The 24824-nt window shown below is 38.6% G+C and overlaps 1 protein-coding gene across 1 annotated transcript; it reads right to left on the bottom strand.

Annotated features, from left to right (window-relative positions):
- On the bottom strand, positions 1-24274 carry Zc3h15 (zinc finger CCCH-type containing 15). Its single transcript, XM_013030538.1, has 10 exons — positions 24008-24274; positions 15298-15399; positions 11852-11963; positions 11242-11394; positions 10730-10821; positions 7740-7922; positions 3257-3403; positions 3050-3151; positions 2409-2532; positions 1-816 (listed from the first exon to the last, which is right to left on the bottom strand). Exons 1-10 carry the CDS (start codon positions 24080-24082, stop codon positions 626-628), a joined length of 1281 nt encoding a protein of 426 aa, XP_012885992.1. The 5' UTR covers positions 24083-24274; the 3' UTR covers positions 1-625.
- Positions 24275-24824: the final 550 nt, after the last annotated feature.

Raw genomic sequence — 24824 nt, 5'->3', positions numbered from 1 at the left:
TTTGGATTTTAATGTATGATGGTCTTTATTTACAATTTTATTGGCAAAAAAGAAGAAGAAAAACTTAAGACAGTTTAACACACGACATTATAGCTGATCCTATCTGATCAAAGAAGTTCTATTTCAACTCTCCATCTAATTGTCCACAGATATACAATACTGAATCTGCATATGCAGTTTCCTTTATCAAGTACAGTGCTCACATTTTAGGCAGTCTTTAAGACACATAAATACAGAGGAAAGAAAGAAAATCATTCATTAAAAACTGCATCAAATGTAGGGTACTTTAAATATAAATTCATGTTGCTCCTAGTAATTACATATATGCAATGAAAATCAAAAGCTAGGCAAGCAATTGAACTTCCTAGGAACAGTTACAACAACCAATTATTTTCTGCAACGACCATTATATTTTTAATTTATCATGAACTACTCTGAACTTACTATGAGATGTAGCCGAAGTCAGAAGAAAAGATGTAGGGAGGATATTCCTTTTTTGGAGGAGAGTAAGCCCTCCAGAACCATGGGAAATAAACATCCTGTTGTTTCTAGGTGAAAAAAAAATTAATGCAGTCAATTTCAACTCATGATGAGCTGACTTAACTTTTTATCAACTTGTTCGGTGTCATTCTTCTAAGTCAAGTGTGTTTAATTCTTCTTCTAATTCATCCAAATCTTCTCCAGTAAAAAGATTTTCATCAACAGGAACAGCATCGATGGCTCCGTTTTCCTGTCCCTCCCCTTCGTTGTCCTCTTCCAAATCACTTCTTTCACCATTTTCTGCCCTACCTCCAGATGCTTCGCTTAATTTGTTTTCTACAAATAAAAATTGAAATCAATAAGGCACTCAAACAGAAAACACTACTGCATTAACAATCGAATGCAAAGAGTAATTATCCCTTTAACTTTTCTCATTTTTCATGAAAGCATTTCCTGGGATTACAGAAGCAAGAACTGGTTTTTCTTTTCCTGAGCTCATTTATACTAATTGTCTATGTTTACTGTAGCATCTTGATTTTCATTGTAGATACTTGACAGATTTATGGTTTATACATCTGAAGGCAAGATGAAATGTCTATATCTGTTCCTTACAATAACCTAGTGATTTAACTTTATAGTCAACTTCCAAGTAATGCTTTGCTTGAATAAAAGGTTATTGACCAAAATGTACTTTGCAAATCGTAGCTAATTTGCACTAGTTCTAATGTTTTGACATGAAAAAAAGACTATTGGGACTGAGGATGAAGCTCAGTACTATAGTGAGCTGGATAAACTTCTGCACGACCATATTTCCTCCTTTCCGGTGCGCTACCCCCCACTCTACATACAGACAAGACTCTAGTGCCTTGTACCTTTTCCTTATAGGCATAAAAGACTGGAAAAACAAAAAAGATGATAACGAATTCTTGGGAATCATAACTTCTAAAATATTTGCAATTGTGCCTAGGGTCACCAAAGCCCTACTTAAAAAATTAAGCCTACCAGTTGGTAGATTGGGGAAGACAAGAGTGTCAGAATTCTCAGATGCTACTTTTACATTATAACTTGTATACTTTTATTGCAAAAATAGTTTTGCCATTTTTATCTCAGCTTTGTCCTTAATTAGTATTCCTTTCCACACTAAGCATGCCAATCTTTTACTCTTGTTTTCAAACCCATCCCTCACTCCAAGCATAAAATGATATATATAATACAACCATTGTCTCCAAAAATAGTTCTGCCTTCTCCCCATTTTGACACTTAATCATCATTTTTATTTCCAGGTCTTGCTTTCCCTTTTTTAAAATCTTCTCCTCTCCTATTAGATCCTTTTCTCTGATCTAAGTACACATTTCAGTTTTCCATGTCTTAAAAAGCTTCCCTTCTTCCCATGATCATGCCTCCTTCTCACAGTAAGTGTGGGCAGTCTGTATTCATGTTATCCTCTTCATTCTCCTATCACTGTAGTGAACACTGGGACTCTTTCCTCTTTTGCCTATCATAAAACATTGCATCAGTGTTCGTATGTACCATATGTTATGTATGGCCTGTGCCTGGGTGAGCTCATTTACTCAGCCATCAATGGAGATGACTTTCAAAACTTTGTTCTTCTGCAAATGATTACACAGTATCCTAGATAATACCACCATTTTGGTAAGAAAGGAAACAAAACCCTCAAATTCAAAAAGGATACCAACTGAACTATCTATAAACTTGTTTTTGCTCCCCTTCTAGTTTTAGTTAATGGTTTTAATATCCACTCAGATAATTAATTCTACAGTTCCATTATTCACTACTACTTTTATATATGGTCAAACTATGTATTTATGTTATTGGTCTAATACCTGCACATATTAAATTTGCCAAACCTGGCTTGATCTTTAGATAGCGTCCTAGTTCTTAGAGTTCTTCAAAATTAAACTACTTACCATCTTTATCTAAAGCATATGTGTTGAATCTTTCAAGACTGGCTACCGTAATACCTGTCTCATCCACAGCTCTAGGGACGTACAGACTTAAATCTATGTCATTTACACTCATGGAATCATCAACCTTTAACACAGAACAAGAAAAGTTGTTACATAGGAGAACAATTTTCACAAATTACTTTTACTTCTAACATTTAACATAATATCACTAATGTCAAGTAAAAACAAATGATCAAATACTGCCAAAATTAATTTCATTTTCTAAATTTCTCTTGTGTCATGTTTGGTGCTTTTCCCTCTACATCATATATTTAGAGTATTATACCAACTTACAATTTTGTAATGGCTATAAAAAATGAATAGTACATTATCGATTACTACTAAAATTGCTCACAGCCACATGACTACTCATATCTCTTACTCTGTACATTTTAAAGCAGTATGGACTATACGATGTAGAGAGTACCATTATATCCATATTGCAGATCAGGGTGGAATTCCACAATAAGCAATTTCCAACTGATGGAATAAGGAATGAATGGAGGAAGTCTGGTTCCAGGACTATGGCTTTTCACGTGCTACTTTAGTCTATTATGTTATGTTTTCCAAGGAACACAGGCAAATGGGAATTTTCCTCTTACCTCATCACCTCCTGTTCCCTGAATGTAACGGGTGTCATCTGCTTCTTCATCATCATCATTGACAAGTTCAGGACGAAATTCAAACACTTCACGACCACTGATCTATTCAGACACAAACATATTTACTAATTTTAAACAAATGCATGATTAAATAAAGACAGAATCCTGCCACTATTATCAATCAGTTTGTGTGAGCTCAGGACATACCACCAGTGCCTTCCCTGCTTTGAAGTCTGCTTTTCTTCTTTCCATATCTTGTTCAAGTTTATCAATCTTTTCTTGTCTTTTCCTTTTCTTCCATGCAAGAAAAGATTCTAGAGTGATTTTGGTAACATTTGGACCTAGGGCAGAGCGCTGCAAAGACAGAGAGAGTTAAGGTTACCAGAGTAAAATTTAATAGAAGCATTCTCTCAAGTTAATTATCTCCTTGACTATCATACTCAAGACAAAATATGAACTAAATTAATGGACTTTTACCTTATATGGCAAAAAGCAAGATGAGCACCCACAAACACTGGTGCTCAGGATAGTATGTGTTACGTTGATCTAGATAATCTTCTTTTATTTTAACACAAGGGAATTTATAAAAACAATAAATATAAAAAAACTATCAAAACGATATCCATTGCTCATCAGAGGAGAAACAAAAGTAAACACAATAACAAAAAACCACATCAGCTCCTCAGCGTAACCATTAGGTAAATAAATAGTATATAGTAATATATAGTAATAGTATTCAGTGTTAAAAAATACATAGATGTTAACACAAAAGCAAGGACGACAGGGTATTTTTCAAACATTAATAGCTACCTGATGGCAAAACAAGATACAAAAAAATCCCCACACATCTGACTCCAAAGTCTACATTTTTTATTATACTATGTTGTATTTTGTGCCACAAACCAAATAATATGCACAAATGTGGTTAGCTTTATTTGCCTAAACCTACATGGTGGCAGTGATGACTGTGTATCAAGTTCTGCATCCTCCTTAGCAGGAATTCCCATAAGTCTCTGGTGACATAGTCAATCTACTCCCAAATAAAGGCCTCTAGAATTTGTTTTTTTATTTTTTTGCAGTTAGTTGATTGAGGAATGTTGAGGTACAAAGAGAGCTTCCTTAATTCTCTAGGAAAACTTGCTGCTTGGGTTAAATCTATGCTGACTACAAAAGGTTCTCTCATGCTCAGAGATGCTGTCCTGCTCTGGTGTCTCCAAGCTGGAGAGCCTTTCAATTTCTGAATCTGTCTGCATCTATAAAAGGGTGACCGAAGGGGTGAGAGGTGATACTGAATTCTGCACTCGCAACCAAATGTCTGCATTGGTAACTTGACCTTTCTTTAGACTATTTAGTTGGGAATTTCCATACTTATTAAAATGCACAACTTGGGGAGTGAGGCATGAAGGTGTTATGAACTGACATTAGTTCAATTAAATAGGGGGTGTCTGGAACAGAAGAGTAGTGCAATTTGTATAGATGTTAAGAGGATATAATAGAATCCTGACAGCCATTCTGTTTCATAAAATATAATGATATTTGGCAAGTGGCTGTGATTATTATCCTTTCCAATTAAGTAGTTGCAATGAAACTAAGACACAGAAGGGTTAATGAGCAATGTCACTAGAAAGTGGTAAAGTAGCTGGTTATTACATGAATTGTGGTGAAATTACAACCTGAGCCAGGTTTCAAAACCTATCTTGAACTGAAAACCAATAGGTAATACCTGGTGCTTTGGGTCTTTTCTGCAATAGGTGGGGGCTCTACTGTGCACCATCGGTATCTTTCCCTAGGACTGACTGCAGCTACCTGAGGGTGCCATCAAACTAGACTGTCCCTTTGGTGAGTTGGCTTCCTTTACACTGCTGAGATCCTTTAAATTGCTACACTGAATTTGAGGATGGCTTTTTCTGGAGAGAGAAGGCAGGGAGTGGGGGAAGAAATGTGATTACCATCTCACTTTTGGAATATCACTTCTCATCCTACTCTAGATCACACTAATATAGGCTCTCCCTGGACTCTACAGGTACTCCTAGGCAGCACATCTTGAAGTGCAATTTGGCCCCACAGAGTCCTATGCTACAGACACAGATATTTAAGAATTCAACCATGGTGTCTGGGAGCCCTGGCCTAACATTTAAAAAAGTCAGTTTGAAAATGAACAGTTTCGGGGCTGGGAAGGTGGCTCAGTGGTAGAGCGCTTGCCTTGCATGCCTGAGGCCCTGGGTTCGATTCCTCAGCACCACATAAGCAAAAAGAAAAAAGCCGGAAGTGGCACTATGGCTCAAGTGGTAGAGCGCTAGCCTTGAGCTGAAGAGCTGAGGGACAGCGCCCAGGCCCTGAGTTCAGGCCCCACAACTGGACCCCCCCCCAAAAAAAGAAAATGAACAGTTTCATCATCTCTTTACTTGAATTTTGGTGCTTACCCCCTTTAAGATTTCAAGGGAGCTAGACTGGAGCTGGCAAACAAGCCAAGGGCCCAAGGCAGCTCCATCTTGGAACCAAGGATGAGACTATTAGGGTGTGCCATGCCGTACTTGTATGCCTGGGCTACTCTTCTGCTCAAAAACCAAACTTAACAAACAAAAACAATGGAGGGGACAATTCAGCAACATCCAACTCTATGAAGAAAATTCTCCTTTGGTAAAGTGCATATGAACTCTCACTTTGGGAAATCCTGTATGGAAACAACAAACATCAAGGCCATACACAGTAGTCTATAAACCTTAGAATCAATGAGAAGACCTACTCCACTGGTTGATGTGAACTGTAGGGTTAAGCAGTGTTTCATTCTGGAAGTCACTTATTGCTATTAGATAAGAGCAGAAAATCAGTACACTAAAATGCATTGGCTCTAGAGCACCAAAGGTATCTGAATTCCTGAATACATGTTGTCTTTTCCAGAGACAAACCCAGAATTAAAAGCCACTTGTCATTCTTAGGAACCCTTTTCTACATTATGTGTCTGTTTCTTTCTAAATTGTATATTGTAACCTTCACGAGAAAGTAGGCAAGCAGAGAAATATTCTGGGAATGATCTTGAGAGATTTGTTCCTTGTCTGCATATAAGATCAGCTTAACCTACCAAAAGAAGACAGTTTTCCATCCAATTTATAAAAATTCACTTGGTGATGACTATGTCTATACTAAATAGTACTGAATGTCTCCAACATATAGAAATGGCAAGTGTCTGAAGTGATAAGATATGACAATTACCATGGCTTGATCATTATACACTATATTTATATGAGTTAAAATATTACATAGCTATCCACAGATTATAATTAGGGCCAGAACAAAAAATGTATCTGGAAAACTGTGAAAAATAAACAAGTATACACAATTAGACATTTATATTAGATTACCAAAGATGAAGAATACTTTAAAATATGCACTGCTAAATTTAGTATTTCCAGTAATCTATCAAGTCATTCTCTGAAGTCACATGTTAACTCAGAGTAAAATTCATTTTTGCTGAGCAGAAAATAGTTTAAATTCAGAGTAAAATTCTTTTTTTTTTAGCCAGAAAGGAGTATTCATAAACCCTCTGTCATACTGCTCAGAGGGGAACAGTACTTTGAGTTCAATGACACAATATATGTGTATACTAGATCTAAAAGATAACATATACTAACACACATGGGATTACACACACACCCACACAGACAAGGAAAGAAAGAACATGCCTGTAACTGTGGAACAGACTGAGGTTGACGGTGCAAGGTGGTAGGAAAGTGTTAGCAGATGTACATTACCAATTCCAATTGTGAATGAAGATAGCAAAATGAAACTCACTGAAAGCTGTTGAAGAATAGGAGGTGGTAGACATAGGAGAAGAGCAAATGAGGGGGTACTGGGATGTGGTACTGGTGGCAGGGGAGGCTAACGGAGGAGGGTGAAAGAAGTGGGTATGGTCAAAATGTTTTATGCACATGTATGAAAATGTTACAATGAAGAGACGCGTTTGGGAAGGGAGATGGAGGGGATGAACCTGATCAATTACATACCATGCACAAATGAAATCTCCTTGTACAACTGATGGATGCTAATTAAAATGTAAACAAAAATGCAAAAAATACTAGACAGGAAGTTTTCTCCTTCCCTTATATATTAGTAATTACTGATATCCCTTATATATTAGTAATTACTGATAGCAAGGAAAGGATCTAAAATTAAACTTTTAATCCAACTGGAAACTGACGAAACATCTTTTTTTTTTTTCTCTCCTGGTGCTGGTACTGGGGTTTGAACTCAGGGCTAGGCATTGTTGCTTGGCTTTTTGCTTAAGGCTGATGCTACACCACTTGAACCATTCTTCCACTGCCAGCTTTTTACCAGCAAATAGTCTCATGGCTTATCTGCTCCAGGCTGCGTCAGCCTTTTGACTGCTAGTAGTAGTACTGGTGTAAGCCATCAGCGCCTGATTGACCAAGCATTTTCAATAATTCATTCTCAGGAAAACAATTTGCTAATCAGTAGCTAGCATTTAGCAATGTTACATAATCCTGAAACAAATGTCCTGATTGGATAGTGTACATGGTAAAGTTTACATTTTATCAGAGTTTACATTTTAGATACGAAAATAAAGTAGCACAATTTTAGGAAAAGACTGCATTTTTTAACTTTTCATAACATGCTACTGCCCCCAAGTGGTAAATATTAGTAATCACATTAGGAAGTAGACAATAATTACCTCTCTTTCAATCAGGTCTTCCAATGAAATTTCATCTTCTTTCTCCTCTTTTTTTTTGTCCTTTTTCAATACAAATCCAGGAGGAAGTGCATGACGATACATGCAGTTATCACCTCCTCCAGGACATACCCAAAACCAGCCATACTTGTTATTTTCAATAGCTTCAAGGAAATGCTTGCACACCTAGAGAGAAAATATTATTCAGAAATACTGGCTCAGTGTAGTCTGTTTTACTGGTAAACACTCACATATATGGAACAAGTACATTTGTTCACATCTTGGTACTAACTTTTTATGCAAGCACCTTTATACATATAAAAACTATCCTAAAATATTTAATACAGTGGCAAATTTCATATAACTTTTCTGATTTCTAAACTATATGATTACACTTGTTTTCTAAATAAATTGGCAAGTATATAAGGGTATTAAAAAAACAAGTCCATGAGAGAGGTTAATGGTAATGCTTGCCTAGCATGTATGAGGCTCTGGGTTTGGATCTTTGCAGCATAAAAACAAAACAAAAAGACCCACGATGATTTTGTTTTCATCTTTTCCCCAAACTACATGTGCATTATGAAACTCACTTGAAGTGAACACACTCTAGGACAGTTCCCCATCTTCAGCCATGTTTACACTCAGCACATCTGCTGAGTGTTTCCCTACTCTTAATTTTTGTGAAAATGTTTCCCAAAAAGCAAAACTCATGGTAAGCCTCCCAAGTCAGATCATATAAAGTGATTTCAGTGATAAAATGAAAATTTTAGATTTGTTAAGAGGCATTTCTCTGAATCAAGCATCAATAGTATTCAGGATAAAGAGCATAATGTAATACAGCATAATGATGCTATATTAATGTATACGATTAATTTTTGTGTTAGTAATGCAGCCTACTCTATGTGGTTTCAAACTATGGATGCTCAGATGCTCTACATGTATAATATAGGTATATTTTAGTAATTTTTTAGAGTTCTGTACTCTCTGTATATGGAGTATTCAAAATTTCTCAAGAATGGTCCTGAAACTATACTTGTGGAGATACCAAGGTTCTACTCTCTATATAAGGTACTTCATGTTTTAGTCATGAGGGAACATTCTGCCCTTTCAAACATGCAAGAGTCCAGTTATATTGAAGCCTCAGGCAGTAACTATATTCTTTTCCTAAAGAACAAATAAAAAAAACCTCAAAAACTAAACCCAAAAAACTAATACATGTATGTGAATCCAGCATTTAAACATATAGGACTGTCAAACTTGTCAACTGTACTGTACTTAATATGTAGACAGAATTCAGGGTCTGAGAAATAAATCAATTATTTTTAAAGATAGATTTCCTACAATACCAGAGCATCTGCATCTACCTATCAAAAATTCATTTTGGAATTCATAGGTTAAATTTAATAAAAAAATTCTCCATAAAATCATTGCTTTTTTTTTTTTTTTTTGCTTGGTTGTGGGGCTTGAACTTTGGGCCTGGGCACTATCCCTAAGCTCTTCAGCTCAAGGTGAGTGCTTTACCACTTGAGCCACATGGCTACATGGAGTTTTCTGGTGGTTAATTGGAGATAGAGTCTCACAGACTTTCCTGCCTGGGCTGGCTTTGAACAGGATCCTCAAATCTCAACCTCCCAAGTAGCTAGGCTTACAGGCATGAGCTACTGGTACCCAGCCACCCGGCTGTCTGTTTTTGTTTATGTGGTACTGAGAAATCGAACCCAGGGCAGCCTCATACATGCTAGGCAAGCTCTTTACCACTAAGCCACATTCCCAACCTCCAAAGAATAAATTCCTAATAGGTTAACTTATTTACAAGTTTCTTTCTAGTCATTTTGAACAAATACTTTTTTGGGATGAGTACTGGTAATTGACCTCATGACCTTGGTCTAGCTGGCCATGAAGAATACCAGCTTCTTTTTGTTGGTTATTTTCAAGCTCACAGGACTCTGCTTTATAGTTAGTCTGGTCTGGGTAGAAATACTATTTGTAAGTCTCCCTGCCATTGGGAGACAATTGTATAATACTGCACTCAGTCTTGGATTAAGATAGTCTCAAACTTTTAAAATTTGAAACTTGTGCTGGTTTCAAACTGTGATCCTCTGATCTCTGTCACCTCAACAGCTAGAATGACAAGTTTATGCCACTGTGCCAGGCTTGGATTTAATTTTTCAACATTATCCAAAGTAAACCATCCCAGATGATGATGCATTTAAAGGACTTTATTCACATTGATTTTCCAAAGATGTTTTTTCCTGGGGACATTACTGGGATGAACTCAGGGCCTTATGCTTGTTAGGCAGACCCTCTACCACTTGAGCCAATAGCCCTTTTTGCTGTGTGTGTGTCCCCTGAGTCTTGAGTTCAGGACCTGGGTGCAATCCCTGAGCTTTTGTGCTTCAGGCTAGAGCTTTACCACTGTGAGCCACAATGCTATTTCTGTTTTTTACTTTTGTTTGGTTTAGTTTTTTTTTTTTTTTTTCTGGGTAGTTAATTGGAGATAAGAGTCTTCTGGGCTTTCCTGCTGAGACTGGCTTCAAACAGTGACTCTCAGATCTCAGCTTCCTGAGTAGCTAGGATTACAGTAAACCACTGGCACCTGGTGCTGCTGTAGTTATTTTTTAGACTGGCTCTCTCATTTTTTTCTAGGCCAATTTTCTATTATGCCTCTCCCATACCTGAGAGCTGTGCCCTACCATGCCCAGAAGACTGGTTGAGATGAAATAACTTTTTGCCTAAGTTGCCTGGATCATTATGTTCCTACTCTCTTACTTTCAAATACCCGAGACTATAAGCTTGAGCTACCTACTGTACTTGATCTCAAAGTCTCCTTTTGAAATTCATTTTCTAAAATCTTGTTAATTAAGCTTGATGTAACTTACACTGATGAAATTTTCTAACAACTTAATAATCTAGTAGAAAATAACAGATACCTTGCCATATAAATCTCCCTAATAATAAATGTCACAGCAACTCAATTCAAGAAAAGGACATACTATTTGAGTTTTTGGTTTTTTCTTTTCCGCCTCACCGTGCTTCTTGTTCACTACTTCTTCCAGCTTTTTCTCATCCCAATTTTCCATTGTGTCTAAATAAAAGAAATTAAGACTAAATGTTAACTTCTATCTTTGGTTCCTACCACATACACTTCTTTAAACAGACAAAAATTCTCTTAAAACTCATGGTCAAAACAATATTTTTTTACCACTGAAACACTAAAAGATTGTAAAATTATTTACCAAAACTCTCCAAGTGGTTTGGGCAAATGAGAATGTAGTACCAGAGTAAAGAATAACAAATTCAAAATAAATCAATCACTGTAATTTTAAGCATCCTTATTTACAGAATCAAAGACAATAATATGAGAAATTCAACTTTTGTAAAAAATTAGTAAAACCAACTTAATTCTTTACAAACAATACCACTAGGACTGTTACATTTTTCAAATTACTATCATATTAACAAAAAATAATAAGCATTTATTTTTAAGATTATTAAAAAGAAATACCTTTTTCAAGTTCTTCATCCCTTGCATCAATGTAAACACTTCGTTTTTCACATTTTCTCTCCAAAGTCAAGTCATGAGAGAACTTACATTTATCTCCTTTAGTACACTGTCCTTGCTTGAAGAAGGCACACACCACAGACTTGGGATCCGCACCTGTATCAGATGGGATGCAGAACTTGTATTACAATCTGCCATGCCATTAAGTACAGCTTGATTATGGGATACAGCTTGCTTTTTCTTCTATTCACTCATGTGGGAGAAAAATACCCGTTACAGGAAATTAGTAGGATCTTTCCAAAAGTTCTTTTTATAGAAGCAGTTTATGTATGTTTCTTTTTTTAAAAAAAACTTACTAAAACAGACTGCAGAAGGAGGGAAGCCAAACACATAGGTTATTCCAGAGCAAAGAGTTTATACAACTAAAGCTTTATCTTAGTTATTGAAAAAGATCAAATATTATAAATAAAATTTAATTTCTAATTTTGTCTTAAATGTAAGGCTAATGGCTGGAGTTGCATTGTACGATGACACAGCTAACGAACATGAAAACCTGAAAGGGATAAAATAATAATTACATCTGATAAAAATACCTTTGTTATTTAAATTTTACCTTTACTTATTTTTTGAGCAGCAACAACAGGTTTGAACAGCTCATTAAGTTCTTGTAATTCTTTCTTCTTATCATCCTTCTTCAATTTCTTTTCAGCTTCACTTTGTGCTACCTACAAATATTTCCAGGTTTAACATGTAAACTTGGTTGCTTATAAAAAGTGTTTTTACCACACAGTAATCACTAATAAAGATATATGAATATTTAGTCTTTACCTCTAATGGTATATATTAAATATTGTGATTAAACTGTTAAATGAAACTGATAAACCTTGCGATGGATTCTCTTTTGGTATATAATCAGTACCATACCTAGTTAAAAGCACATTCAGAATCTTTTGACAAGGACTGTTGCCAATTAAACATTTAATACATGACTAACATTTTTATCAAATGGCTCTAAATTGAGGCATTTCTCCAATGAAAACGACCACTTCCAGAAATGGATGGCCTATTTTGATGATGTATCTCAAGTATACAATCACACAATCATGACTGTACCACTCAAAAAACTAGAGGATCATTGTTGAAAAACATCTAGTCTAAGTCAATGTAAGAGATTAAATAAAACACAAATGTAACATAGCTTTAGGTATATGATTTATATACATATCTAATACAATTAAGAGATTTCATCCAAACATTTATATGTCAGGTATACAAAGATGTTTAACAAAGCTCCGAGTCCAGTGGGAATAGAGCTGGGTCAACAAATATAATATCATGGTATTTTGAGAAAAAGGAGTGCAATATGCCTAAACAAATTGTTCTGATGAACAAGCAAAGAACGCAGAAAGTGTTAGCCAGTGTCAGGTCAGAGATGAGAGGAAAAAGCTATCAACAACATCAATAGGAGGACCGGGACTATGTCAGTAGGGGACAGGGTTCAACTTAAGGGTACAGAAAGCAAGCAACAAAGATTATATCCTACTTTATCTAGATCAGGATGGCAGTACTGTGGATACACTGGGACTCCAAGAATACAGATGAAAATCTTAGAGCAATTGCTATAGACAAGAAAACACAAGATCTTAGATCAGGCATTAAGAGTAAGGATGAGAAAAGACTGCCCAGGCGAAGAATGGATAAAACCAAGTGACTGAAGTGTTCAGTGTACAGGAGCAAGAAAAATCTAGGATTATCATATGTATGATTAATGTTGTTAAACAAGACTGGAAATACAGGAGGAACAGGTTAGAGGACAGAAGGTGGAGACAACTCTGTTTTGGACATACTGAATACAAACAAAATGCTTACACAGGAGCTGGGTGGAGCTATTTAGAAGGCTGGTGCACTGGTTATAGACCCACTTCACTGAATCAAGAAGAGTCTGGTCTGAGACTGAGAATTTTAAAATAGCAGTTTATAGATAATTGTTTATAACTTTACAGATAAAAATTTTGAGAATGTGTGAAAATTCAAGGACAGTAATAATACAAAGTTGCAAGAGCAGAAGACAATTCCTTGAAGATTATCAATGTATTAAATAAGTCAACAGAACCTGAATAACTTAGTAAAGAAGTCAAAAACATTAGCAATCAGAACAGAATGCTCAAGAAAGAGGAATTTTAGGGAAGGAATGGTCCAATGCTACAACTGGGTCACAGAATTTCCAAATTCTTACTCTGACCAGATGGTGGAGCTTATGTGTTTATAAAGAAATAATTAAGCCACTCTCTTTTTAATAAAAGTATCCTTTGCTCATTAAGTTCATTTCAAACAGTATAGGGTTACAACAAGAATGTAAGGGAAGACACAAGTATTTAATATATTAGAAGTTACAAGTTGAGTGTGGCAGCCTATGCTTGTAATGCCAGTGTTCAAAAGTCTGAGGAAGGAGGATCACAAGTTTGAGGGCAGCCTAAGCTATATAGTCAGACTTCATCTCAAAAAAGAAAATAATAAATTAATAATAAGCAAATAAAATTTGCTATATTTTATGACCTGTAAGAATAGGTTCAAATTTAAAATGCTTAGGCTCATGCTACAGAGCTCTACGATGAAATCCAGCAATAACACAGTTCTAATGTAGCCAGCCCATGGCTCCTTTTCCTCTCTTTGCCCCTTGTTTCATCTTATCTTGCTGTTTGTAGAGTAAGCAGAAGGTGCTGGGGAGGAAATGGTGTGGATGTAGGTTCTGCCCTCATTTGTAGGTGTAAGAACGGGCCTTCGTAGGTCCTGTAAGGGTCAACGTTATTGTAGGGGACCTCTGGATGGACACATCCTCTCACTCTCATTGACTCCTTCCTGCTGGAAAAAAAATGTCTTGGGAAGACAAAAGAGTAGGGAACATCCTCAAGAACACAGGGCTGAGGGCAAGGTAGCTCAGACCCAGCAAAACTGCTGCTCATTTTCAAAAGTTACATAGTAGTTAGGTACTCTGTTTGTAGAGAGCCCATTTACACAAGGCTCAAGCCTATAAAATTAGTACTTATGAAAATGTATTTGTATGTGTGTATTGATATAAACTATAGTTTATGAAAATGAGTAGAAAAAAAATCTAATGAACAGTGCCTTGGAAAGTAAAGCCTTTAAATCATATTTCATAAACCTAGACCCGTCTGACATAATAAAAACTAAAAGTCCATTGTTCTTAGTTTAGTCTGAAAAAAAAAATCACAAAGTATCTACAGTGTGTACAAAGTACACTCTCAAAGTAACAAGAAAAAGATAAGGAAAAAATAAAGAAACAAAATCCACAAGGATTTGAGCAGGCAAATCATAGAAGTATAGACTCAAACATCTAACAGCATGTGTAAGACTCCCTGGTACAGAGGAACAATGCAAAAATGCAATACCACTTTATACACATATCATACTGGTAAATACTAAAGAACCTCAGAGACTATTACTCATGCATAGCAACTGAAAATTTGAAGTATTACAGCCCTATGGAATGTAATCACATGAATTTATTAAAATTAGAAATCTAATTCCCTTCCTCCAGAAACATAAAGACTACTAGCAGACAATTTCTGCCAAGAAATAAATGAACATGTTTAAAGAACACACGGAAGAGATTATCACTTGTAGAAATATTCTTGGTGTCATAAAGCTGAAAACAAATCATTCATGAGCAGCTAACAGATAAACTAAATATACCTACCCTGTAGAACAGCCATTCTACTCTAGGAGAATGAGAGCTGTATCAAAATGGCTTGGAGGAATAGGCAAGAGGTACTGATGCATCAACACAGGTTAGTATGCAAAAATTTTAGAATAAGATTCTATTTTGAAATACAATGACAAAATCAAATACTTTTAAGCCCCCCCTTTTTTTGTCGGTTGTGGGGCTTGAACTCTGGGCTTGAGCGCTGTCCCTGTGCTCTTCAGCTCAAGACAAGCGCTCTACCACTTGAGCCACAGCACCACTCAAAATCAAATACTTTTATATGTCACAGATACTGTATAATAATGTATACTAAGAAAATATGGAAATTTATTTACCTGACGTGGATTTTGTTGACCAAATTTAACTTGGTGAGTGACAGCCTTGATAAACTTCTGTTGTTTTGCTCCTTTCTTATTTTTTAGGCCAAAAGTTTTGTCCTAAATAAGAATATAAAAATATCTTAGCAATTTATACAGCCATTTTTTTCAAGTGATATCTAAAAATCATTTACTCATTAAGAAGTAATTCCCTACACCACAGGAAGACATTTAAAACAGTAAAACATCAAGCCAAGGCAATATAGAACCTCAAAACATCACCCAATATTAATGAATGAGAGGAAAATAAATTGAATTTGTTGGTGGGTTGTATGATTAGGAACCATTGTATGTATGCACAACTAATAAAAACCACCATAAAAAATGTTAGTATGCTGCATTTTTTTCACAGTGTGGAAATAAATGAGTAGTCCTATAAGCAAATCAGTGTGGGAAAAAATTTAAAAAGTATTCTTAAGTCTTTTTTATTTTTGTTGTGGGGATCAAAACTCAGGGCCTCCATGCCTAATGTTGTTCCTAAAACAGAGAATAACTCTGATTCTTCTCCCTTGAGAATATACATCCTGTTTGTTGTAGTTAGGAAGTCACAAGTGGTTGTGGATAGGACAACTAGCTATATCTAATGCTTCTAATCCAGTTTTCAGCTTCTTGCCTTCTGTACTACCTAGTCCCCTCAGAATTTTGGGGAGCACATTCACTTGATTTTCAATGGCTTACTCTTCGGTGGGCATTCAGTTCCAGTTTCTCTGCTTTCTCAACTCATTCAACTACTAACAATCTTCACATGCTAAAACTCAATGCTATAGATGTCAACTGATTCCAAAATAGAATTTGTATTTTTCTTTCTCATTCTGTTGCTGCAGGGGTTTCAGAAAGAAGGAAGTGGTAAGAATGTCTTTATATTACATTGTAAAATTTTCCAAGGCCCTCTCCTAGGCATTTATCTGAAATAATAGTATTGAGGAAAAAAATGTTAAGTAAATAAAGTCAGAAAGACAAAAGATGCATATTTGCTCTCATATGTGGAAGTCAGGTCTAAATGATAAATATGTAAACAAACATGCCAAGTCATATGCAGATGTACACAAAATAACTAACATATAGTAATGCAGAGGATTCCAATGGTGTTACTCCTTTGAACAACCAACTTATGCCCAGACAGACATCTTCCAGGAAGCTCCCATGTGACTAAACAAGAAAGCCACCTCCAAATCCATGCAAGAGGATAAGGAGACCCTAGAAATGCTTGACTGATGAAGAAGCAAGGGAAACAACTACAAAGTGTACTACAAAGATGAAGAGGATGGAGGTAAGATAGCTAGAAGCCCCAAGGGGGTAAAAAGTTAAGAAAGGAGAAAGTTTAACAAAGTGATCGATTACCAGGAAGATGGAATATGTGTTGGGGTGGGGGCGGGTAATTCAAGAGGAAGTAGTAGACAAATGGAGAGAGGAAGGATGGTTGAATATAGACATACTATTCAATGAACTTATACAAAAAAAGGAATCTTAGAGGATCAGTGATTGGAACAGATGAAAACCCAGGGGTGATGATTACACATAAAATGACATGTTGAACTGAAATTCTTGTACAACTACTTCTTAGATATAAATGAACCACAATACAATTATGACTATCTCAGAACCAGTAAAACAGATTTTTTTTTTTGGTCCGGTCATGGGGCCTGAACTCCTGGCCTGGGCACTGTCCCTCAGCTCTTCAGCTCAAGGCTAGTGCTCCACCACTTGAGCCATGGCGCCACTTCCGGCTTTTTTCTTTTTGCTTATATGGTGCTGGGGAGTCGAACCCGGGGTCTCAGGCATGCAAGGCAAGTGCTCCACCACTAAGCCACCATCCTAACCCAGTAAAACAGATTTTTATTAATTTTAAGGTTCAAAAGGTTTTGGTTTAAAAAAAGGCTATTTCTCATTGGAAATACCACTTTATTCACAGTACCTATTGTCCATTCATACACTTTGCTTTTCCATATTTAAATAACCCAACAAAGTACTACAAAATTAGAGAATCAACATTTTCTGCACCAAGCATTTAATAAATGACATGCCTTGTTTTAGGGGGGACGACTTTAATATTCCATCCACTTCAAAGGTAAGATGGTCAAAGTAATATGACTGAAAGAGAAATGCACACAACACAGCATCTAAGTGTGAAATAGCATACTTTCTTTAGAGAAAATATGGGTTTTCATGAGAGGGGGAAGAGACTACATAAGAAACATTCAGAGCCTCTATAGATGTACTGCAAGAAAGGAATATAACTGGGGTTCAACTCATGCCTCATATGTAATTATAGAGAGGAAATCAAGTTATATGTGTAAACAAGACCAAATAGCAAGGTAGACAGTGACATTTACTGACTTAGGGAAAATAAAGTCTCTAAGGGAACATGGCCAAATAGAAAATAAAGTAAAAACAACAGCAGTTTCTAGTAGAGGTGTATAAACTCCAGATCCCCAAAGGGGGAAAAAATCAGGTTAATTATACTGCTATAGGCCATAATTAGCCAGTCTACAGAGACAATGAATAAATTGTATTTTGATCATCTCTAGAGTTCACAAATTTTTTCCCAGAGAAAGGGAATAGATATATCTATCATTCACTAAATATAATCTCTTAAATACAAACTCTGAATCTTAATACTTTGAGTGTTATTTATTCCTAAAAGTACAGAAACTCAGGAATGTTCAATCCTTTTGAAATTATGTGGTTAAAAGCTGTATAAAGTGAATGTTATATCAAATCTTAGAGTTGGGTCAATTACCCTCTGAGCTATAGTTTACTTACTGGAAAATAGGTCTCATTCTAACCCTCTAAAAGTTGAAAGACTTACAACAGAGAGGCAGTATAATAGAGTGGCTGTCGTTAAGAACTTAGGAGCCAAATCCCATGGTTGAATTCTGACTTATCTCTATGCCTACTTTCTTAACTGTAAAAAAAGAGAATAAGAAATCTAATTCTAACTGGGGGTGGGGGGGGTGGGGCAGTGGCTCACGCCTGTAATCCTAGCTACCCAGAAGGCTGAGATCTGAGGATCACAGTTTAAAGACAGCCCTGGCAGGAAAGTCTATGAGACTCTTATCTCCAATAACTACCAAAAAATTGGAAGTGGCACTGTGGGTCAAATGGTAGAGCTGAAGAGCTCAGGGACAGCACCCAGGCCCAGAGTTAAAGCACCATGACTGACCAAAAAAAACAACAACAAAACAAAACAAAAAACAAAAACAAAAACAGAAAGAAATCTAACTCTAAGAAAATTAGAGGGGCTATATATTTATTTCCTTTATTCACTTGTTCTTTCTTCCTCCCAAACACTGAGAATTGTCTGTATTAATTAAATGACTTACTTGACTGCAAAGGAAGACTTAGTTCTTTCCTCTACGAAAAACTAAGTACTTTACAGAGAAGCCTGGTTAAGTTATAGAACAGTTCAGTACCCAAAAAACTATCCTAAAAGCAGCGTGGATCTGGATTAACAACAGTGTCTTTTTTCCCCTCATGCAGGTCCTGGGGCTTGAACTGGAGGCCTGGGCATTGTCCCTGAGCTCTTCTGCTCAAGGTTATCATTTTACCATTTGGGCCATTGTTCCACTTCTGCCTTTTTGAGGTTAAAGAGCCTCTTGGACTTTTACAGTCTGGGTGATCCTCAGATCTCAGCCTCCTGAGTGGCTAGCATTACAGGTGTGAGTCATTGGCACCTGGCTCAACAAAGTGTCTCTTGGCAGTAGGATGGTTCATAATTTGGGATCCTCCAATAAAGTTATTTCCCGAGGACAGACTTACCTTATGACTGATCTAGACTTGGGAATGGAGGTATTAGGTAGGTTTTGGTGAATTCTCAGGTATGATTAAAATAAAAATAGAAGGAGAATGACCCACATTGGATTAATAAGATCCCCTAAATTAGGCTATGGGGAATGAACAGTAGGCAGTTTGGGAAGCATGCTGTAAGCTGTGAATGGTGCTGGGAGGCTGAGGCAAGAGGACTGAAAGTTGGAAGCCAGCCTAGGCTACTCGGTGAGTGAGACCCTGTCTTAAATATAAAACAAGCCAGAAAAAGTACCAAAGAGCTTTGAAGAGCAATGAATTCCAGAATTCACTTAAAATTCATTCTCTCAGTTCTCACCCTCAGGACACCCTGCTCCTATACAAGCCAGCCTCCATTTCTTAAGGAATCAGGTAAAATGAGTGAGCAAACAGTTGTCCAAGACAACTGGACACTGGAGTAAGCAGGGGTAAGCAGGTGACAGTTTTATCTTATACACCCCTGCCTATACCCCACCTTCCCCAATGCTCTCCCCATGTCCATATTCTAATGGATTTTCATGTTCATTAAGCTAACTGATTAAGTTAACTTCAAATATTCAACAGTTCACATCATTTAAAACACATTGACAATCAATACATTTTCTCTATTATTTTTAAACACACCTGGATCTGATTTACATAGGTCTCTACCACTACTTCTTTGCTGTTACAAGTCCTTAGGTGAAAATTCTTTGAGTATCCTTAAAGATTATTTTCTCTCCTGTGGGGCGTCAGTGGCTCATGCCTGTAATCCTAGCTACTCAGGAGGCTGAGATCTGAGGATCACAGTTCAAACCAGCCTGGGCAAGAAAGTCTGTGAGACTCTTATTATCTCCAGTTAACCACAGAAAACTGGAAGTGGTGCTGTGGCTCAAGTGGTAGAGCACTAGCCTTGAACTGAAGAGCTGAGGGACAGTGCCCAGGCTGAGTTCAAGCTCCTCAACCCACCAACACCCCCTCACCCCCCCAAAACCCACAAACCTCTCTTTCATAATCAATTTTTTATTGCTCAATGCTGACTTTATAACTAAATTTTAGTCATAAGGAAACAAATGGTAAGCTGGGCACCGGTGGCTCACGCCTATAATCCTAGCTTCTCAGGAGGCTGAGATCTGAGGATCATGGTTCAAAGCCGGCCTGGGCAGGAAACTCTATGAGACTCTTATCTCCAATAAACCGCTAGAAAACTGGAAGTGGTGCTGTGGCTCAAGCGGTAGAGTGCTCTCCATGAGCTGAAGAGCGCAGGGACAGCGCCCAAGCCCAGAGTTCAAGCCCCATGACCCACCAAAAAAAAAAAGAAAAAGAAAATAAATGGTGTATATCATTTGAGACCAACCTGTGACTAATACAACTAGAACTATAATCATCTTATATATTCATCTCAATAAAAGTGTTCATACAAATAACTCATGAAGCTAGAGCTCTACCACTTTGAGCCACAGCGCCACTTCTGGTTTTCTGGTTGTAATAGGAGATAGAGTCTCAAGGACTTTCCTGCCTGGCTGGCTATTTTTTTTTTTTTTTTTTTGCAGGTCCTGGGGCTTGAACTCTGGGCCTGGGGCCTGTCCTAAGACTCTTTTTGCTCAAGGCTAGTGCTCTACCACTTGAGCTACAGCACCAGTTCCGGCCTTTTCTCATTAGTTTACTGGAAATAAATAAGAGTCTCATGGACTTTCCTGCCCAGGCTGGCTTCAAACTGAGATCCTCAGATCTTAGCCTCCTAAATAGCTAGGATGACAGGCATGAGCCACCAGCATCAGGCCTGGGCTGGTTTTGAACCATAATCCGCTGACTTCAGCTTCCTCTGTAGTTAAGATTACAGGTGTGAGCCCAGCTACTAGTTTTCATTTATAATATTAACAAAAGCTGTCATCTATTGAATATATGCCACACAGCAGGCACTTTATGCATTATTTAACTCATAGCTCTGGAATAATAGAAAAAATTAGGCCTATTTTACAATAGGGGTCTTGAACTCCAGTCCACACACTTTGAAGATGATGCTCCCTTTACTGGATTCTGCTATATCCCTGTCTCCCATAGGAATACAGCTAAATGGAACAGGACTAGACTGGTGTGTTCAAGGACCTGGGTTTGATACTAAGGAACCAAACCACAGTGTTACCTCTCCTGCCTGCAGTTTTGCTTTTCAATTGAAGCTCTCACAAGTAGGATGTTGTTCCTTTTTCACAGTGAAAAGCAACCATAGCAGCACCTTCCAATAAAAGTACAGAAGGTGGGACAGCTAGGAAAGACAATCACTTATTTAAAAATCCATTAAAAAGCAATGGTTAAAGGACTGAAGATGTAGTGATAGCCTGCATGTTTTAGTAATGACCTAGGCTTGATTCATAAATACAACTGCTGCAAAGTACATATTTTACTTATTAATTTTCATTGATTTAGGATTTAAGCCATATGTCTATAAGGTTGTTCAAAGTTAGTCTCTCAAAGTATTAGCTTTTAAGATGTGAAATAGACCAGAGGTATTTTTCCAGAAACTTAAAAACTCAAAACAATAGCTTGAACTAGATTATGTTCATTATGAGGCTATCATAAAATAAATTTTACTTCAGCTTATATGTGTTGATAACAAAAGCCTTTTCTAGCAGAAACTTTACAAATCTGACAGAAATTGATTTTAAAAACTCTCTAGATAAAGTATGACTGGGGAGCTGAGAGCTAAGCTTACTCTGCATTTCCTTATCTCCTTACACTAGTCATCAAAACATGGCTGGGGCTCTGGGGAAGTTAAAATCACAAGGAAACCCCATGCAAAAAAAAAAAAAAACACTTTTTAATACATTTATTTATTTTTGATTGTGGGGCTTGAACTCAGTGCCTGTGCCTTGTCCCTGAGCTCTTTTGATCAAGGCTAGCACTCTACTACTTTGAGCCGCAGTGCCACTACTAGTTTTTACTAGTTTTCTGGTGGTTAATTGGAGATAAGAGTCTCATGGACTTTCCTACCCAGGCTGACTTCAAACCACAATCCTAAGATCTCAGCCTCCGGAGTAGCTAGGATTACAGTAGTGAGCTATCTGTATCCAGTGGAATTAAAAAAAATCAGTTAAAACAATGCAGTTGTCTTCTTATGTCTTCTTTTTTGGAGTTACTGTCACTAATGAAAATGAAGCTGCTTTCTATTTACCTTAAAGATAAGCTTATTGGCTGCATAATAATAGTTCAATGGCAAAATGCATGCTTTGAAAACAAAGGACCATGAGTTCAATATCCAGCAACTGTTTCCCCCACGCTCCAATTTTTTTTTGTTGCAAGATTAAAGGAGTCACACTACATGTATAATAGTTAAATAGTGGATAGCCTACTATAAATAGCTTTATACAAAATTCCTTTAAAAATTTCCCTTCCCAGACAGTAGGAGAAAAACAGCGGGGATAACAATGCTCAACAAGAAATGTACTCATTACCTAAATCATGTAACTGTAAACCCCCTGTACAGCATCTTTACAATAAAATAATTAAATTCCTATGTAACTCTATGCGCTACAATGTATCAAGTGTATTTTAGGTTGTCAGGTAACATTTGTTTTCACGTTTTACTTTGTATCTTCATCGGTTGAGATAGTACTGAATGACATCAGATATACCTAAGTGTGAGTAATAGTTTGATTTTAAAAAAGAAAAGACAGTAAATGTAGATGATAATCAATTTGCTTTCTCAAATTTCTGGCTGTAGCACTTCTTGATAGTTTTAAGCAGTGCAGATTATTTATTTAAATCCAACCAGGCAACGTAAAAATTATGTATAATTTGACAGTTATGAGGTATGTACAGCCAAACAGAGAACGTCCACTGTAATTTTAAAGACTAAACGTTGAAAAAACCTGTTGTATTTTTAAAAAAATCTTATTTGAAAACAAGGATTTTGGTCAAGAATTTTGAAAAGGTATCTATTTCCTTAGAGGTTATGTTATTCAGATATACCTTATGCTGCAAAATCGTCATAGTCGCTTCCAATTACACGCAGAATTCATGAGATACTCTTTATGTATGAAGATTTATAGCAGAAAATGAGAGAACAAATACCTTATGAGGGGCTATAGGATGTTTATGGGGTTTCGTCAAGCATGGCTCACTATCTTAGGGAAACTAATACTGGCGTTGCAGAAGAGGTGAGAACTCTTGGGAACGTCATCCAGGCGGTTCAGGCTCAGGGCGCTGCGCAAACGTGTACATGTGTGTGTGTGTGTGTGTGTGTGTGTGTATGCACACACACTCTGCTTATGGGGCACAGCATTTATCACAGCTAATGACACACAGCTTTTGGAGCGTTACTCCAACCTAGTTCAGACGAGGTACACGAGTCCAGCTCCGACCTCGGGGAAACCTCGGCTCTTTACGGGAAAAGTTCACAGGTGGATCCCCAAAGACAGACCGACACCAGGTGACGGCTGTGGGGCCGAAGAAGTTAACCGGACTAACCCGGGACGATGGGCACGGCAGCACCAAAGGCCTGTCCGAAGGGAGGCCTTCCAGAAGAGCCCGACCCGCGCCCGTCCCGCCGGATTCCTTTTCCACATCACCCCGGGAACGGGTGCGTCGGTGAGAGAGGACCAACCCCCGGGACCCGGCAGCGCTGGCCCCCGCGTGGGGGCCGGCAGGCGCGGGGGGCGCAGGCGTGGAGCCCGGGCTCGGCTCGTCGGCCGCCGCCCGCGGCGTCACTATCGCAGGGGGCGGCGGCGGCGGCGTCCCGCGGCCCGGAGCTGGGGTCGCGGGCAGGGAGAAGCGAGGGAGGAGCACGTGGCCCCGGGGTAGGCGCGCGGGGGGGGGGAGCCGGAATCGCGCGCGGGGGTCAGGGGTCGGGGGTCGCGGGCCGCCGCCCCGAGGCTCGCGGCGCCGTGGGGGAGGGGAGGGCACTCACTTCGATAATCTTCTCCTTCTTCTTCTGTTCCGCCTTTTTGCTGCCCCCGGCCTGAGCCTGTTTCTTGGGGGGCATTGCGAAGACCGATGGCACCGGCCAGACCTAGGCGCGGATGGATACGGTCGGAATCGGGGGGTGAAATGCAGCACCCGGCCCGGGGGAGGAGGAGGAGGAGGAGGAGAAGACGATCTGGCCGCCGCCGCCGCTGCCGCCGCCGCCGCAGCCGCACACGGAAAGCGAGTCGCTCATTCGCCGCCGGAACGCGGCCTTTGCGACAGGCCGGCGTCGTAGAGCATTGTGGGAAGCGACGAACGGTGCCCGGAAGTGGGTGTGAGCGTGCGCAGCGGCTAAGTCCGGCCAGGAGGGGGCAGGGGCGGGACGTGGGAAAGTGATTCCGCGTCGCACGTGACGTCGCGCGCCCCCGCTGGGCCATTCCTAAGTGGCGGCGCGTCGGAGGAGGAGGAGTCTGCGGAGGGCGGGCGGCCTGTGGCCCCGGCTTCGCGGGACTGGGGCGGGTCGCGCCCGCGCTCACGTTAGTATACGGTGGGGTGTACCAGCCCATCCTGAGTGGTCCGTCAGGCCGCTCGGGGATGCTGTCAGCCCGACGCCGGGTTTTCTTTCTCTTGCCATCCGGAGGCTCGAGGCTGGAGGTTCCTTTGAAGAGGTCTTCAGGAACGGGCCTCCCAGCGACTGGAGATGAACTCCCTTTGGAGTAGTGTGTTGTGTCCCACTCTAGGAAAGTGCCTCGATGATCCCCCAAACAAAACCAAAAAACCCTTCTAATGCTAAAGTAATAGCGTGCTGGTTCAAAACTTAA

The sequence above is a fragment of the Dipodomys ordii genome, unplaced genomic scaffold, assembly GCF_000151885.1.
Source record: "Dipodomys ordii isolate 6190 unplaced genomic scaffold, Dord_2.0 Scaffold5, whole genome shotgun sequence".
Taxonomy (NCBI): Eukaryota; Metazoa; Chordata; class Mammalia; order Rodentia; family Heteromyidae; genus Dipodomys; species Dipodomys ordii.
Note: the sequence above shows the minus strand (reverse complement) of the source record. Positions and strands in the feature narration are given on the sequence as shown.

What these genes read in the sequence shown, in the direction of transcription:
- Zc3h15 (XM_013030538.1), bottom strand. Translation starts at nt 24,082, where the DNA reads ATGCCCCCCAAGAAACAGGCTCAGGCCGGGGGCAGCAAAAAGGCGGAA. An exon ending in AAAAACCAAAAACTCAAATA is followed by an intron (nt 7,923 to 10,729) that starts GTATGTCCTTTT and finishes TTTTCTCTCTAG; the next exon opens with GTGTGCAAGCATTTCCTTGA. An exon ending in AAGACCTGATTGAAAGAGAG is followed by an intron (nt 3,404 to 7,739) that starts GTAATTATTGTC and finishes CTGTCTTTGCAG; the next exon opens with CGCTCTGCCCTAGGTCCAAA.